Source organism: Bombus flavifrons, chromosome 1, assembly GCF_040668555.2.
Source record: "Bombus flavifrons isolate JBK064 chromosome 1, iyBomFlav1_principal, whole genome shotgun sequence".
NCBI lineage: Eukaryota > Metazoa > Arthropoda > Insecta > Hymenoptera > Apidae > Bombus > Bombus flavifrons.
Genome location: NC_138442.1, coordinates 3,814,596 through 3,833,169, shown reverse-complemented (window position 1 = coordinate 3,833,169; position 18,574 = coordinate 3,814,596). Strand labels below are relative to the sequence as shown.

The following is an 18,574-nucleotide window of genomic DNA, read 5'->3' as shown; positions in this document are numbered from 1 at the left end:
TTTTATAGGAAATAATTGTCCTGGCAGCTAAGATAAAATCTGAAAAAATCTTTGTCTTCCAATGTGTTTCAGTGTATATTATAATCAGATGACAGTTAAAGATTAAAAGTAAAAAGTAAAATATCTAAATTAAAAAATTCAAAAGGTGTAGTTTTATTCAAAAATGTACTAAAAGGAAGAAAATAATTTTCCAAATAAGGTTCATTCAATAGTGATTGAATGTAATAATAATATAGAATGAGTTCATTTGTTGAACTCATATTATTAAAAGTAAGATTGTGACAGGCTCCTATTGGTTTAGTTTCAGTGTTTTCAAAATTTTTACGCTTTCAGACACTCTCTATTTGATTAAGTAAATTTCGGATTCATGATCATCAGATGATTGCCTTACTTCCCTTCGTTTAAAATGTCTTCGTTTAAGAAATTCATCCAAGAGAACAGAAAAGGTATTGGTGCCTCTTGCTTCACTTTTCGATCTGCTCATTCCAACATCTCTCAGAAACTCATCTCTTTCCTTGCCTCATTTCGTTTTGACCCAGTTGACTTGGCCCATCTCTCTCCTGTATTCTTTCAACAGGGAGTTTTCGCAGCTACTTTTAATTTCTTTTTCATATTCTACAACTCTGTCTTCCATTTCTATACATATTTTTCTTATTTGCTTTTCCTCTCTTATTAGATATCCTGGAGTGCACCTGTTTAACCTTAGTATTCATTTGATATATCTTTCCTGCACTACTTCCATCTCTTTCCTTTCCTTATAGCCTCAGATGCCCGCTCCGTATATCAGAATACTTTTGATCAACTCATTAAACATTAATATTCTCGCACAGAAGTCATCGGCAAATTTTCTTTCTCCGATTCTCCGGATCCGCGCCATTGCTGCTGTCGCTTTTCTACACACGTCTTTTACCACTTTTTCGCTTTCTTTACACTTCCAAATCCATTTCTGCGTGTTTTCTGAACATTATGATCGTCGATTTATTCGAGTTCAATTCCGGTTCCTTTCCATCAAAAAATATCTCTAGATACTTCAATATATTTTCCACTTCCTTCTGAGTTATCGTCATGACTGTTGGATGATCTGCATACGCGAGGATGAATATTTTCTTCGTTCCTACAATAGTTTTTTCTTCTTGTGTTCTTTTCAAGTAGTCGTCTATCTCCAATATAAATATTGCAAACAATAGTGAGCTTAAGCAGCAGTCTTGTCTTAGGCCTTTTCTGATCCAGAACGCTCCTGTCCTTGAATTTTCCCACCTGTACTCATTTTTTGCTTCTTTATAGATTTCTTCGATTCTTTTCGCTAACGTTAGATCCATTCTTTTACCTCTCATGTTCTGCCACAGTTTTTTTCCTGTTTACCGTATCTAATGCAGCCTTCATGTTTGCAAAACACATACATAGCACGCTTCTTTTTATCTTAATTTTTTTTGCTAATGCGGTTTTCGGTATGAATATGTTGTCTATGCAGCTTCTATCTTCTCGGAATCCTGCTTGTGGATCCGGCAATAATTTAAATATTTCTACTTCGATCTATTTTTTTAATCTACTTTCTAACATCGAATACAGTAAATTTGACATCCGCTGTCCATTAACGTTATCCCCCCATAATTTTTAACGTCTTTCTCACAACAACAAAAGTCTCTTCGAACCTTCAGACGATACTTCTCCTTTCCATACTTTATTGATAATTTCCTTAAATCTTTCTTTGATTTTCTCTGCTGCGAACACGCAGGCCTCGCTTTTCAATGTTCCTCCTGTTGCTTTCTTCTTTTGGAGTTTACCAATAACCACTCTCGATTTCTTCCTACTTCTCTTCAGTTCCGCTTTCTTCTTCTTTATCCATTCGTATTTTCTTTATCCATACGTATCTTCTGCTCCTACCATATGCATGAAACGATGTTTCTATTCTGATAATTCTATACTTTTCCTGGAATTTCACCTCTCTTTTTCTTTCTTGTATATACATACGTCTCTATTTCTTCCTGGTACTTAATTTCCATTACTTTTATCGGTTTCTTCTGTTCTTGTTTTCCTGCCCCTTCTGCCTTTTCTTTACGTAACTTGCCGTGTCTTTGTTTCTCTTCTCCGTATTTGACTTCGTTTATCTTATCCTGTTTCCACATTACCGCTTTATTTATCTCTTTTATCACGCTTCTCGATCTTCTGTTTGTTGATTGCCTTTTTCATCTTCCCTGTGAGTCCGGGCATTGCTCCCTGCACTACGTCGTTTTCAAAATTTCCTTTTTTTCTTGTGCTTCCTCGTAAATCTGTATCCCTTCTTCATTCCAATTGTCTATCTCTATCTCTGTCTCCTCTTCTACCATGTCCTTAGTTCTGCAATGTCGGCTGTGATTTCCATTTCTGACGGCCGATGATCTGACCCAATTCTTGTTCTTACTTCTATCCTTTCTACTTTATTCCACGTGGCTATATTTATTATTCTCTAGTCTATTATCGAGTAGCTGTTTCCTCTGTCGAATGTCCATTCACTCGTTGTATTACCTGCTTTTTTTCCATTTATTATACCCCATTCGTTTCTTTTTCTACCATCCGCAGTAAGTGTTCTCCTTGTTTATTATCCGTCTTATCCTTGGATCGTCTCAGTTTTGTATTTTCTTGTCCATCCCAAAAGAGTTCTCCTTTCTTTTCGATTCTTGCATCGAAGTCGCTTCCAATTGAGTTATCAATTTCTGTCTTCCGTCAACTCTTCTAAATCTTCTAATGGTCTCCTTTCGCCAGATCTGTTATGTGCGAATTCCATTATCGTTGAATGAATCGTTCTGCCTTGTTTGCGCTTTTCCGATCTGTCGCTTTATTCCTGTGAACGTTCCACCTATTGCTGTCACTTCTATTTTCGTTTTATCTTCTTTTGTACGCCGTGTCACCTAAACTTCTGTTAACCTATGTTCCACTTCTTCCCAATCTGTTTCAGAAAGGTTTACCATATCGAATTTATTTACGTAATTCCAGAAATCTTCGATCCTTTTGACAAATCCAGCCACCTGGCAGGATAATATTTACAGGTTTACTTTCTCGTGTTTTTCTTATTCTTTTGATTTGCCCTGTTACGTTTTTATATTTTCTTACCTTTCTTTATATTTTTCTATCCGTGGTTGAATTTTTACCTCCCTAGTCGGCCTAAACGAAAGCTTTTCTTCGTCTTCTGCGTGAGATCTTTCGCCCTTTAAGTTTTCCGTCCAATTCCATTCGTTCCATTTCTTCTTATTTTCGACATTTTCTCTTTATCTTTGTTTTATCATTTCTTATATGCACGTATTTTCTTATCTCCCAGTTTCTTCTTATTTTCCATTGTTTTGATTCTGTCTTGCCACTCTTTTGTTCTTGCTTGAATCACTCTATCATCTTCTATCTCTCTTGCTCGTACAACCACCGCGCTAACTTCCAGTTTGCTTCTTAAAAACTTCTACTTCCTCTTCGAGATCCTTTCTTTCCATCCTCATGTCTATCCCCTCATAGTTTCTGTTTTTTTCTCCCTTATTTCCGTCGTAATTTCTTTAGTCGTCAGCTGATTTTCCAAATTACTCAGCTTTACTCCTGTTTCCGCGATATCCCCTACTGCTGTTTCTCGCAACTCCACTAGTCATTTCTCCATTTCTATTGCCTCCATTTCGCTAGCTTCGTTGTTAATTCCGAACTTTCGAGAATGTTCAAGATCAATTCCGCACAGCGTACCTCGCTGTTAACCCTTTTGGGCCAACGCACCGATGCAGCTGATCCTTCCACTACTATCGCGACTCGACTATTGCCCCGAGAAACTTCCAACGTTCGCGAAAATTCTTTACGTGTAAAGCCGTGATTGTACAGAAGAGCGATAAGCGGTAAGCGGTAGAGCCATAAAACAAATGACGGCTGAGCGACAGAAAATTGATCAAACCTATAAATTTATTTTTTGTCGCTCTGTCGTTATGCCGCTTAACGCTCTTTTGTATAATCACGGCCTAAATAGTCGAGACGAGATTGTTTTTAGGTCACCTTTTTATACGTGGCTGAATTTTCCGTAAGATCCCCTATTCATCATATATTTTACTATAAAATTTAATTCAGTTCTGGCATGAGAAGTCTTGAAATTATATTTAAAAAAGTTGTTAAGTAAAGGAAACTAGAGGAAGTTAGGACAGAGGAAGTAGTTATTCTTGCACATTCTCTTTATTTTTCTTTATTGCGTTCGCTGTTACATGTTCACAATAATAAATTTTATGATAATCTTATTTCTCCCATAACATTTCACGATTCCGTGCGATAGATTGCGATATATTATAGAGTATTATGCGTAATTATACTAATTTACTGTTACATGCAGTGGCTCACGAAAGTACTCAAAATCTCGTGATTATTATCGATAAATTTTGAAACAAATCTGAAAATATGTATAGAAACTATAACAAATTTAGTGCAAATTTCATGGAAATTATAAAAGTATTTAAATAGTCAATTATTTATTATATGAATAAGCCTTAATATTCAGTGGAACTATATTTAACACTTATATACTTAAGATGACTGCTATTCATGCTATTCCAATTTTTTATTGAATATATTTTTATAGTAAATATTTTGTAATAACTTCTATATATATACATTTTCAGGTTGGTTTCAAATTTGACCAATATAGTCATGGCAGTCGTGTAAATTTTTTTTACAGTGCTAATAAGATTTCAAAATGCTTTATACGACACATACTTTCGCGAGCCAGTGTAATTGTACATAGCACGAGTTGATCTGATTCTAAAAGGATGATATTTCTTTTTTCAATTCTCAGATTCAAATTCTTTGTATACTCAGCGTACTTCGATAACAGGGTTGGTGGCACGGGCGCACCAACAGGTAAAAATCAAGGAATGGTTCGCATAATAAGCGCAACAAAGACAAGAGGACCAGAGCGCGTTTGGTGTAGACTTTGGTATCGACCAAAGAACGGAGGCAACGTAACAACTTCCGTAACGGTAGCTGCTAAAGTGAAGGTGCGTTAAGCAAATGAAGAAAATGGAAAATAAACTGTAACGTCTATAACGTTGCCTTTGGAACAAGATCAATTATTACAAAACAAATAGAACAAAATATACATAGCATGGTCCTCATATCAGTCAGCACGATATTTTTATCCCGGCTCAGATAATTCAACGAAATAATGTTTCCAGTGGAAATTTATTGGTATCGGGGGAAGAATTTACTAATGTAAAAGGAGAACAATTTTTATATTGTTTAAAGAGCGCTGTGTATTAGGTTAAACAGTAAGCTCGTTCGCTTTCTTTTGAAAAAACGCGTCAAATGGTATACTTGTATATAAAATCTATTTGATCAAGAAGTAGCTTATTTATTACATCTCTAAATCCGCCCGAATACGATCAGAAAAGTATATCGTGCTATATAAAAAATACAAAGTGACTGCCGTTTTGTGTTTAAAAAATGACACTTTCGAAATCTCTTTTTACATCTGTAAATCATCTGTTTGATATTGTTAACTTCCATAAAAGTAAAATACCGTAGCATGCAGGTAGAAGCTGACGCTTTACGTTACTTTGCATAATATTCATCCTTTTTTTTTTCTTAGTGTCTCGAACCAGTTTTTACCCACCCCATATGTTGGATAAATTAGAGGCAACACACTTCGACTTGCTCGTTGCTTGTAATTTCCGTTTTCCCAGGAGAAAGCTCGTTGACGCAAGCACGCAGCATGCTCTTCGATAAAGCTAAAGTGGTTATCGTGATCGTTTTGATAGGTGATCAGAGAAAATTGGAACTTGAAGTACAGTGCCTGCTTTGTGATTTGCCCGCTACCGAAAGATTCGCCTACGTCTGATAGAGTACCAGAAACTGTGAGCGTTGTAGCCAGGCTCAAAGCAGCACCGACGAATCGTATCCTCGTACAGAATCGGCCCGAGACTAGGACGAAGGACAAGGAACTGTTGGCCGTTTGCGTGAAACCACTACATTACGATTACGACAGAGTAAGTTTGAAAGGTACATGTTGAGAATTCACTTGACCCGTTGATTGTCACGCAAATTTTATATACTTCAGGCTAGCAGACAGCATACAGCGAAATACACTACATCAGAAAATTAAACTCTTGCAAATTATAGTATTATATTTGGCAACTTCTTCTAACAATGTTATCGAAATCATTCTGATTGTTGAAAATTTGTTAGCTCATGGAATTTATTTTAATCATTCTGAAAGATTTAGTAACGTAAACCAATTATAACCAGCGTTACGATCAACGTGTTCAAACTGTGATGATTTCCGTGCTGAGTTATGCTTGAGACTTGCAATAATTTGCAACTTTACCAAGGGAACCCTTAGTTTTCTAATCGAAAACCCTCAAACCGAGTTCAAGGAATAAAACGACTGCAGCTTAACATAATTCGGCTTAAGTGATTTGTGCGTGAGAAAGGCTTACAATTGGGGTAGAATTATAGTGAGTAGTGGGATGCGTGTTCTGACGACGATCTAAAAATAAAGTATGAATTTACGTGAATATCCACAATCTGTTCGTAAGAATCTATTTATTTCTTTATTTGTTCTTTCATCTGTTTATTTGTATTCGAATGATAGTTTAATCAGAATAAGCATCTACTGCAACTACAGCTATAGACGGTACATAGTATAAATACAAAGTGACAGGTACCAAAGAGAAGCTAAAGGATCAAAGTCGCAATAAAGCCTACTCGTGCAATACGTTCATTATTCTCAATCCTCAAATCTTTGTTTAAAAGTCAATAAAGAGAAATTAATTCTAGTCGATTTCAGTCGTTAGAAATATGAATATGAATTTATTTCTAATAGGAATGTAAATGTAATAGGATAGTAAAGAATATAAGACCCACAAATACAGGAATGGTTATATCCAAGGTTCTAGAAATCCTAGTGACAAATCAAATCATCTCCCACAGTTAACGAGTTAATCTACTGGACCAGTCTATGCAGACTGCCTTATGCAAATGACAAGATCGTTTCATCGAACGAGACTCTATCGTAACCTAACTGTTTAACTTTTACTTGAAGAGCTGCCTTCTTTATTTCATTGTAGATGGTAATTACTCTCGATTAGAAGTTGATGGCGTCGAGTCATGACAAAAGCGTGCTTAGCCGATAGAATATGGACAAATGAATTAAGCCTATCGTTCACTTAACTAACAACTTATGTATTGGGCTAGCAGTAATTGTCGCACACCTAAAGTATTAATACGACTTTTGGAAAATTTAGATTAATTAATAATATAATAATAAATGATATAATAGTAAATAATAGTAATCTAGATTTTCCAAAAATCGATTGATCGATCGGTATTTTATGTCCTGCGATCCAATATACATAGAATGATGTACGAAAGCTCTTAATCAGATAGATTCTTCGTTTTATAATCTAAAAACGATATTTTAACGTTCTATCTGTATATTGGATCGTTTTCGACCGGTAATTTCAAGTAGTTCTTTATTTTATTTATATCTTTGTTTAAATTTTGCTTTACTTAAAGAAATTAAAGTAACAAACAATAAAAACTGTTGAATGATATTCTGGAAACTTGAGAGAGGTAGGTAGCGTTCAAATATTTTCGTGAGCCAGTGCATACATACATGTATAACAGTGCACTAACGTATAATATGTTAAAACTTGTTTAAATATCACTGTTAGAATATAGATTGAAAATCTATTTGGCCGAAAATCTTTTCACAGTATTGTACGCATGGAAAATAAAAAAGAAATAAAAAATTTGCTCAAACTACGAGAGTAGCTAAAGTGATAAAATTGGTGAAATTATTGTTATATTACATTATATTTTATTTTTATCATTAAATTTTAATTGTCCAATACTCATGAATGTAGATATACTAAATATTGAAAGAACGTCTACGCATGTGAATTCCTAACTGATAACAATAAAAACAATAGAAGAAGGTGATACTGAATACATAAGAGTATATAATTAAGAATCGATATCTATAATCTTTTCATTATCATATGGATAGTACAATTCGGCTGCCAGCTATAGAATAACTACTGCGTTGCCATAATGCGAGCACACAATCGGTGTATGTACATAATCGTTACCTGATAGATAAAATATTCATGTCGAAAATGCTGCCACTGTCGAGGCGATAGAAAGCAAGGTAGTATACTGTTAAATTTGTTCAGATTAGTCAAATTACCTTATTCAAACGATTTAAATTTAACCAACTTTAAACCAGTTTACCGATGTAAATCCATTATCTGCTTGATTTGAAATATCCTTTTAGGTTTCTACGTTGATTCTTATTAGTCAAATCTTTCGATTTCGAGTCACCTGTATTCAAGTATGTAAATACCATTTGCCAATGTGAACCTGTTATTTTGCTCGACTGAGAGTGGCTTTACAACGTGCGGGTAAAATTTAACACATCTTAACTATTCTTTAACATGAAAAGAACAATAGTTGCTAAATAATATAATATTTTCTCTAATTACGTGCTTGTTGATATTGGCTCCTCAAATCGAGCCCACTCTAATGGTATACTTATACCATTTTAGGTATTCGTTTTTCAATAGATACTCAAACAAAATCAGGTTATTTGAGTGCAAAGGATTTCACATTAACGCATTTACGTGTTCATTAATATAGTAACTTAGAGCAAAATGTTCACTATAGATCATTTAGTCCTTATGCTTTTGTATAATATATTTAATAATACAGTATAAGTTTAATACAAATCCGTATCTGAGATTATCTTATTTTACAAAACGTGTCGGTTACATGCTCGTTTATTAGGTTGTGTAGGTTAAAGTTAAATCTATATTAATCTTCGCTGTATATATTACGCTGGTAGCAAATGTATTAAGGAACTTGACACACACTTATACAAACGCAATTTTGAAGTCAAACAACTTCATCAATCTTAATCAGAATTTGTAAATGTACGAGTAGGTGGTTTCTGGACAGTTATCTATTATAAAGTAAATCTTGCATGAAATTTCAAACGCTTTTAGAGTTTACAGCGCTTAATAGAAACGGTGAATTCATTTATATTTAAACTACATATAGCAATATGTAAATTGTAAATATACAAGGTTTAACTGAATGAGATGTACAAGCATTCATGTAGGCAATAACTGAATTTTACGATGATTAAATAAACGAGAAGAAAAGAAAGAAATAAGTAGAAAAAACCTGCTACTTTTAGTCGGGACAGTAAAAATGTTAATGAGTGCAAATTTTCTAGGTGTTACAGCTAATAGAGTTCATTGAGTTATACAGACTGCTTGGCGCTAGCCATGTGACTCTATACAACGACACGGTTGGCACGGAGGCTGGATGTGCTCTTAAGTACTACGAAGCTAAAGGTCTCGTGACCGTGTTACCTTGGCATCATTTGGACATGATTTCGCAGCGAGAAATTCGCACGGAGGGACTGTTCGCTGCCCTGAACGATTGCCTTTATCGATCTATGTACAAATACGAATACATAGCGTTGGTGGACCTTGACGAGTTCATTATACCGAGGCACAACGACACGATCATTGATCTCATTAGGTGAAAATTTGTTAATTTGTTATAATTAAACATGTGGTTATTTAATTTCTTTATACGTAATGTGTGAATGTGCCAGATGTTTAGAACTAAAATACTAAAATTTTGAACAATGATTAATTAACATACCATCGGAATTAAATGTAATTTTATACAACTAACTGCGTTCTTCTGGTCATTTTCGACTCAACTATATGCTTCTAAAGAGTATCTCAAACTCAAACAAGACATGAAAAAGTTTTGATTAGTATGCATGATCTTACAGCATCATATTACATATTTTCTTCATCCATTACAGATACTTTTTAGAGTAAAATTGAAACACATATAAAATATTTTAAATAAACTAAATTAAACTTAAATGAAGAAATCTAAGAGGAGATATTTAATTACAAAAAAAAATAGTTATTAATATAAAAACAGATTGGTGCAAAGATTCGTGTTTCACTTTCATAAAAAATATTTTGTGTGTGTTTCTGCCATTCAAACACAATATTCACATCTGTAAATTATGAATCGTATGAAACATGTAAGAATATTTGCATTGAAAAAGAAAACACTCTGTTTCAGGGGAATTAAAGCATTAAAATTATTACAAGACAAAGTTCTTCAAACTCTCAGATCATATTGGTTTTAATGAAATATGCAGATAAATTAATAACCGACAGCACTATATAACGGCCTTTATATTACAACCAAATATATCTATAATATTTTCAATATTTTATTTTACAGTAGTTTTACGATATTTTCTGATACAAAGTCTTATACACGACTCTTATCGATATCCGTGTACCCCGATTTAGAGATGAGAGATTATTGCTCTATATATTTGTCATAATAATCTAATTGACTCAATTGCTTTTTTTAATAATATGGAGATACTTCAAACATATCAAATTCAAATTTATATGTATAAATTTTATATATCCTAGATACGTACATTATAATATTGTATATGTACATATTTTATATAAAATTCATGTAATTTACTCATTAGTTGACATTCTTTTGCAATCTTAAATGGCGTCATTATTTAATCTTCGACGACGCAAGGAACTATGTGCATTAAATAAGTAAAATTTATGTTTCTACTAACTGCAATAAGTATTTTAATATATTAAAAAATGTAAATGTAATATATTAAAAAATGATACTTCAGCGACATTGTTATAAAGGATATAAAGCAATAATTTCTCGAATATCGTGGTATTCGAATATCGATAAGAATCACTATATTTTTCAATTAATGTAAATAAAAATAAAAATGTTATATTTTAGATGGATGAGCAGTCGTACAAATACAAAATCCACCGGAGCGTATTCTTTTCAAAACGCATTCTTCTATCTGCAATGGGTGGACGATCCTTTCGTGATGGCCAGTCGAACTCCCATAGAGGCAGGTTTGATTACTCTGAAGAAAACCAGACGTAGAACAAAACTGCATCCGCACAAGCAACGCTCGAAGTATATTTGCAAGCCGCAAGACATTGTGGAAGCTGGTAATCATTTTGTCTGGGAATTTATTCCGGGGCATGGAACTCTGAACGTTCCATCGGACGCCGCAATTTTGCATCATTATCGGGTCTGCGAATTCGGCGGTGATGATTGTATAAAGACTCAATCGGTAGTCGATAGAACGGCCTACAAGTACAAGGATAGACTGGCCGAAAACGTTGGCAAAATCTGGACAGACCTAAGCACCGATTGTTCGTTACCAAAGTTAGAACCAGTGCCGGCGATGACGCCGCGGATAAAAGCAAGCCCCGTGTTAAAATCGGTCAGGTAGCGAAAGACTATTATCGATACTTTTTGGGATATTAGTAATTTTACTGGTACCCCAAAGGTAGCAAGAACCTATTTCTATAACTACGGTGGCCCGTAGTTTTCCTCCAGCGAAATCCAGTTTCGACTGAGAGAAGAGAATTGCAGAGAAATTCGGAATTTATGGAGTACCATAACACGTTTTTTCTACCTTTTGCGGTCCACGCCTGATAAATCTCGTTTTGGAAACACGGAGAACGGTGCCTGTTTAACAATGAGCCAAATGATGAAATGAAGTGTGGTAGCCGGTAGCATTGTGAAAAGCGCGATGCTAATTCGAAAGCTGACGAATAATATTTTTCTACGTGAGGAAGACTCATGATCGATCGGGAAAATACTTACATGACGAATGACTTTCCCGAGCGATCCTGTATCTCTTACGCTATGGTGCTTCTTTCACGATTTTATACGGTATTATATTTATGTACGAGTTTCCTTTTCGTTCGAACGAAGCCGAGCTGCATGAAACCGACTACCTACATAGTAATAGGAATGTAGAAGTTACCAAGCAGGGCCTATGTTTACGGTCTACATTATCGGCTATAATGTAGGATATCTGATATTACATTGTTGTCTTGTTGATACGTTTCTCTTTCCTTTTTTTGACACCTATAAATCCGCACAACGTATAAAGAAAAACGTACGCATATCCATAGGATCAATACTTATAGTCGTAGTTTATGTATGTATAATATGTATCTAGAACATCTAGTATTTAATCTGATAGTAAACGCGTAGAATGCGAAATGTTTTTAAAATGCCGTTTAAATATAGTCGATTTATATCCGATCGGTTATTGACACTACGAAGAAAGTTTCAGTTCTAGGAAGAATTCGTTCGTCTTTTATCATGGATTAATATTAGTTGCATTTTATTAGTTGCGTTTTACAGTTTTATTTGTTGTCGAACTGCCTCGCGAATAATTTTTATCAGCCCTTTAAAGTGATTTCAGGAAACTTTGTTACATAATAGGAGCTACATTTCAAGAAAAATGTGATTATTAATTGTGCTCAGAATGGATGTAACAAAGGAGGAAGTATTACGGTCAGCTAGAGATAAGAGACTACAGATTTGAGCGTTATGACAATGAATATTGCAAACTGTTTCTATTTCTTTCATAATGTCACATTTTTTACGCGCACATACATTTATGTATATATGTGTATACACTGAAGTGTACATACATTTACGTACACAACATGTAGGATAGGTGAATACGTACATGTGATCGGTGCTAAGCCACAATCAACATGCCGTTTGGTCATGTTGAGAAAGTTAATAAATATTATACGACGACAATATGTATTTTGATTCCCTTGAAAATATATTTCGTAAATATAAGTCTCGAGTACATGTACAATTATATGAATAATTGAATTTCAAATTATTTAACACGCGTATGTCATATATATACAATAATTGTATATATATATATATCTTAAGTATTTTTTACCACCGTCAAAATTATTCGATCACGACGACTAATAATATATTACCTTTTATTGACACCTATTTACAGTTATTGTAAAAATGTGCGTATAGAGATCGATAATTACATGGACGGTATATTTTGAAATTTTTGTAATTGTTTTTTGTAATCGTTAAAAATCCTCATCCGAATGATCTAGCTTACTAACGGCTCGTTTTTCTTGTCCAACCTTCAAATCAAAATTCCCAATTTCTGGTCCTCCTACAGAGTCTAGAATATCATCATCATCATCGTCATCGAGATCACCATCGATTAACAAGTCACTGTCACTATCTAGCGAGCCACCACTGTCATTTGATTCTTGAATAGTTCCTCTCTGACGTCCAGACATACTTCCGTAAATACGACGCTGTGATATTTGTGTTCTCGATGATCGACCAGCTATTGTATTATAAACATGTTTTAATAGCTATTATATTAATTTTGTTAAAGTTATTACATATTATAACAAGCTATTAAAAATGTTGAAAAGCTTTAATAGCTATTATACATGTTTTAGTAGATATGATGTTAATTTTGTTAAAGTTATTACATATTATAACAAGCTCTTAAAAATGTTGAGAAGGAAACTGCACTATATTTTTACCTGATTTCAATCGACTACTTGGTGTTGTTTTCTCGGTATTTTGTTTTTCTGTATCAGCGAGAGGAGGCGGAGGCTCTTGAAGATTAATAGGTAATATGGAATCATTTCCTTCCATTATACTTTCAAAGTTAGCGTCTTCTGACCTCATTTTTTCTAATTGTTTCCGTGTTGCTTCTTGCCTATTATGAGTTGGAAAACATTATATTATGTTTTCTGCACAGTAAGTATTAATTTTTATTATTTATGTATGTACCGTCTTTCAAATCTTTCTTGTTCTGTCTTGGCTGCATCTTCATACAGATGTTCAAGATATGCAAGATAACGAAATTTTTGAATGTAGTCGTTATATAAAACTCTTAATTCAACTTCAAGTTTCTCAAATTCCTCCATGAAAGCTGGGCGTACCTTTCTTAATGTTTGCAATCTCTTTTGGTTTCTGTCAAGCTCTGCACGTCGTCTTTCGATTCTTGTATCCAAACTTTGCTCTGTATCCTTTAATCATTACAGAAATTATAACAGAACATTTAGAGATTAGAGAAATTGCTAAAGAATATTTTAACGTTCCAAGAATAAAATGACAAAGTAGTAATACCTTTACGTTCTCAATTTGTTTTTTGGTATCATCAATTTCTTTATGTACATTTTCTATAACACTTTTCAAGGCCATCTCAATTTCTGTGATGTCAAATTGTCTAGCAACTTTTGAATTACGAATCTCTCTGAGATCAACTTCACGACCTAATAAGTCAAAAAGTGATGCACCAGTAACAGTCAACTGACTGGCTAACTGCCTAGTTGATTTCAATTCATTTACTTTATTGGAAATGTCAAAACTAACTGTACTAAAATTATCATCAGACATTATACTGTTATTAATACTATTATTTTGTGCATCATATAGTAATGTGGCTACTTTTAGTAATTCTTTTACAGCATAACCATCCGCTTGGTATAATTTTTTTGTATTTAATTTGACATTTGTTTTTAAAGCCTGTATTAAAATCATTTGACAATGATAAATTTCAATATAAAAATATAAAAACAACATAGTATAAACAGCACAATATTAATTCATTAAAAAATACAAATATTAATTTGCTATTTTTATTTTTTTATAATTTCGTTAATAAGACGTTGATACTTCCAGAGAAACTTAAAATTAAAATTACAAACTAAATTAATTATCTTTTCTATGCATGCTTAAAAATTAAATAATAATGAAGAAATAAACATAGATGTCAACAATATAAATTATAAAATTCAATGAAACATTTTATTTTCATATAAAACTAAATATCAAATATAAAACTAAAAAAATTAAAAACTGCATGTTTTATTACCATAAATTCAGCAACTGCACGTATTAATGAAATACGCTCTTCTTCGGTATTATGCTCACTAAATATATCCGCATCTGGGTCAAATCTTTTGAGCAGCCAAACAAGAATTTCAGCAACCAGTGGAAAATTTGGCAGTCGAAAATTTCCAACAGAAATTAATCTAGGATAACCAAGGACTCGCATCATTTCTGTAAAATCTATCAAAAAAATAAATATAATTATCGTAGAAGCATACGTTATATTGTAACATCTATTTAAAAAAGGTTGTTATGTACTTCTCAAGTCACGAAATGACATTTTTCTTCGAAAGGCAAGTTTGAAATAAATCACAATACTTTTCGTCGACTTTCCACGTTATGTTTTGATTTACGTTGAGCACGTTGTCAAGGAAACATAGAGTTTCATACATTGTATATGTAAGCGTATTATTTTTCCTTGAATCATAGGCTCAAAAGAAGGCATTTGAAAATGTTACTCGAAATTTTGATTCATACATGTTTTCTACTTCTGTTGTAACCAATACATATCAAATTAAGAAATTTAATTGAAATTATAATAACTAAATCGTAATATATCAATTTTTTTAAAGAATCCCAAGTTTATGTAATGTAATACTTATTTATATATGTACATACGAATAGTGGTACATATTGGTATTCAATATTTACATCAGAATGACAATTATTAATTAACTGAATTGTTTTTTTCTAATGTCGATTAAATATAGATTTAAAGAAATTAATAAAAATTAATAAAAGTCAAATTAATAAAAATTAAGAAAGCCACCATCTAATATTAAAAATCACTAATATTCAAAGTCATTACTATTATAATAATACATACATATATTTTATGATTACATATTTTGTATCATATCTCATTTATTGAAAAGTATATTGTTCTATGTACAATATATAACATAAAGAAGATTAAAAGTCCATAGTAGGAGCTCCTCTAGATTGTTTGATTTCAGAATGTCTTCGTTTTTCAAAAAGCCTTTGTCTTGCTGCTCGAAGATGCTGTTTTCTTTTCATTTCCAAAGTTTCAGGAGGTATTTCTGATGGTGGTTTTGCCACTCCCCATATTATTTCTCTCAATTTTTGAAGAGCATCAGCTAAATTTAATTGTTGAGATCTTGTTAACTCTGACTTGATTATTAAGTAACCCCCTTTAGATAATTTATTTTTATACTGTAATGATATCATTATTTAAAACCTTTCTTATGTGAAATTAGTACTTATAGCTGTAAAATTTGTTTGTAGTTGTGAAAAATTACAAACCTGTTCCAATAATTTATTTCTAATATCCTCTGCTAGCCACGTAGCACTTTCTACATGCAACCTTAGATCTACTTTACTATTTGTGCGATTTACATGCTGTCCTCCAGCACCGCTGCTACGACTATAGGTGATATCAAGTTCTTTAAGTGGTATATAGCCATCAAATTTAGCATTTGGATCATCAGGAACCTGAGAATGTTATGCAATTATACAGTAGAAATAATTCTTAATCATAAGCCTTTATATTTCGTAACATATAAGATAATTTTAAAAAATTGTTCAGTTAAAGATACATGTTAATTTTATTTTAAACATAAATATAGAAAATATTCTAAACAAGGATTTGAATAAATAATTAAGAGATTTCGTACGTGAAATCAACAAAATAAAATGTACAAAATAGTAGATTCTAGTACGTTAATAAATTATAATAAACTTACAAAGGTTGGCGTGAACAGTTTTAAATTGCTTGTGGGATATAACTTATCAAGAGAAAAAGCACTTTTGTAAGCAAGGGCTCTTCCAAGAATACAAAATTGATTATGCATTATATTTGTCTTAAAAATTCGAGTCCACTGTCTGCTGACAATATTCATTTTGTCGTTTCTTTAAATCTTTAAATCATAACATAACCTGTATAACCACGGTATGTGGTAATAACAAACGTATCATCTGAACATTGCTACTAGCGCTACAAGTTCCAGAATCGATTCTCACAAAAATTCTTTGTAATATTGTGATATTTCGATTTCAATATATGTTAAGTAATCAGTAAAAGATGCTCTGTTTTGTGCCTATTAATGCAATATTAATTTGATTTATTATAAAAAGTGCATGATATATCAGTGGTTAGTGTTCTGTTTATGCTGATTACAATAAAGCACGTGGTAAGATATTTCAAGTAAGCAAAGCCAGTAAGTTTTTCAATGCCTCAGTACTTTTTATAAGTTAAAGTCAATTCACTTTATTTCAGTTCTCAATATCATGCTTCAAATGTCCTCGCATCAATAATGGATAATCAGGAATGACTAATTTAAAATAATTTAATAATATGTTAAAAACTTATTACAATCTCTTGTATATATGTACACATGTATTGTAAGTATATATACATAAGTATTAATATACAAGGTAAAACTATAAAGTTTTACGTAAAATAGAAATCAATTGAGAGAAACAGAAACCAATAGCAATTAACAAATAATAATGAGTAAATCGACGAATTTCGAAATTTGAACAACTCTGTCTTGATGCTTTTGCAGCCTATATTATCACATGGCACTGTTGCATTTAAATATTACTTTAGTTAAGACAGTTTGAACCTTCCTGGAAAGAGTTGTGTCCAGAGGAAAAAGATTTCCGACGTTTCACCAGCATTGTAGCTGGCTTCAGGATGTCGCGCTAATACTTGGAAGATGAAGTAGTATTAAATGTAACAGTACCAAACATAATGTGAATTGCGATAGAATAGGGACAATTAATATATGAATTAAGGCCTCTGTGATTTTGTTAAGAAACACTCTTGTTTTCGAAAAATGAAAGTAATTTCAATTACCAAGTGTTCACCATTATTCATTTTTTAAACATCTCAATTAGGCATTATTCTTTTCCTAGGTTCTAAAATTGTTGGAATAACAAACTTCTTTTTTTAAGGTAAAATCTCTCTCGCAATTTTTATTCATAAGATTCTAGTTTTAAGATTAGTTAGTAATCTTCAAAAAGAAAAACCTCGAAAGTAATGTTTCCAAAACTATAATTCCTGCAACATATTAAATATTAAATAAGTATATTTCAAGAAAATCCCTACAAAACCCATTTTATTCATTCAATGCGTATAAAATTCAACAAGCACTTTTAAACTCACAATACTATCAGATAACGATACCAATAGCTGCCATCGTACAATTATTCTCAATAATATTTAAACTTTGCGACACAGTCGTTTAATTTTTAAATTGTTCACCTTCCGAATAACGAGTCCATTTATGCGCACAGTCAGAAATGTGGCAAAATTTCATTGGTTAGCAGTGTTCATGGTGATTCAATCGAACTAATTCTCGAAAAAATTTATGATAAAAATTTACTCGTGACTATGTATGAGTCGATACTGCTGATAGCATTGACACGAAATTGCAATTATCGTAACGTTACGCGAACGACGTGCGTTTATATATTTATGATGTGAATTTTCGTATAAGTGTTGTTGGATACTATTTGATTACACGTATGTACACTAACGTCCATAAGTGTGGTCAGTTTAGGAGTAACAATAGATACTTAAATTTGATGAAAGCGTACAGATGAATGATGAATTAATTAAAAGCAGTATTTACTATCTTTTTATGGGACTGGTAAAATATGAGTTTAGCAATAATATATGTTACTATTTAATATGTATTCTACTGCACATATTTGCTATTTAAATAGCACTAATTGTATCAATATTAGAAATCTTTCTAACAGTTTAGAAGATCCTTTTTAATCTGACTTATGATTCAAAAATCCAGAAATCTAAAGATTAGAAGTT

The 18,574-nt window shown here is 32.5% G+C and overlaps 3 protein-coding genes across 5 annotated transcripts in view; 1 reads left to right on the top strand and 2 right to left on the bottom strand.

The window, feature by feature from the left end:
* The window catches only part of LOC138186191 (uncharacterized), a 147,072-nt gene extending 134,684 nt beyond the window's left edge, over window positions 1-12,388 (top strand). For all 3 annotated transcript variants that reach the window (XM_069125804.1, XM_069125798.1, XM_069125789.1), the window contains 4 exons: window positions 4,784-4,985; window positions 5,745-5,972; window positions 9,221-9,531; window positions 10,810-12,388. In XM_069125804.1, coding sequence (XP_068981905.1) covers window positions 4,784-4,985; window positions 5,745-5,972; window positions 9,221-9,531; window positions 10,810-11,317 — 1,249 coding nt within the window. In that variant the 3' untranslated portion in view covers window positions 11,318-12,388. The remainder of the gene's footprint in view (window positions 1-4,783; window positions 4,986-5,744; window positions 5,973-9,220; window positions 9,532-10,809) is intronic.
* Window positions 12,389-12,495: 107 nt separating this feature from the next.
* Window positions 12,496-15,271, bottom strand: Cluap1 (clusterin associated protein 1). Its single transcript, XM_069125816.1, has 6 exons — window positions 15,043-15,271; window positions 14,768-14,964; window positions 14,020-14,418; window positions 13,681-13,919; window positions 13,428-13,606; window positions 12,496-13,222 (listed from the first exon to the last, which is right to left on the bottom strand). The coding sequence occupies exons 1-6, from the start codon at window positions 15,062-15,064 to the stop codon at window positions 12,954-12,956; spliced, it is 1,305 nt and encodes a 434-aa protein (XP_068981917.1). The 5' UTR covers window positions 15,065-15,271; the 3' UTR covers window positions 12,496-12,953.
* A 359-nt stretch (window positions 15,272-15,630) lies between these two features.
* Window positions 15,631-16,839, bottom strand: LOC138186218 (large ribosomal subunit protein mL62). Its single transcript, XM_069125826.1, has 3 exons — window positions 16,488-16,839; window positions 16,048-16,236; window positions 15,631-15,957 (listed from the first exon to the last, which is right to left on the bottom strand). The coding sequence occupies exons 1-3, from the start codon at window positions 16,641-16,643 to the stop codon at window positions 15,697-15,699; spliced, it is 606 nt and encodes a 201-aa protein (XP_068981927.1). The 5' UTR covers window positions 16,644-16,839; the 3' UTR covers window positions 15,631-15,696.
* Window positions 16,840-18,574: the final 1,735 nt, after the last annotated feature.

Excerpts from the sequence above, each read along its gene's own strand:
- LOC138186218 (XM_069125826.1), bottom strand. The coding sequence starts at position 16,643 with ATGAATATTGTCAGCAGACAGTGGACTCGAATTTTTAAGACAAATATA. Across the intron at positions 16,237-16,487 it reads AACTGTTCACGCCAACCTTT|GTTCCTGATGATCCAAATGC; the intron begins GTAAGTTTATTA and ends TAACATTCTCAG. Across the intron at positions 15,958-16,047 it reads GAAATAAATTATTGGAACAG|TATAAAAATAAATTATCTAA; the intron begins GTTTGTAATTTT and ends ATATCATTACAG.
- Cluap1 (XM_069125816.1), bottom strand. The coding sequence starts at position 15,064 with ATGTCATTTCGTGACTTGAGAA. Across the intron at positions 14,965-15,042 it reads GTCATTTCGTGACTTGAGAA|ATTTTACAGAAATGATGCGA; the intron begins GTACATAACAAC and ends TTTTTTTGATAG. Across the intron at positions 13,607-13,680 it reads CAAGAAAGATTTGAAAGACG|GCAAGAAGCAACACGGAAAC; the intron begins GTACATACATAA and ends AACTCATAATAG.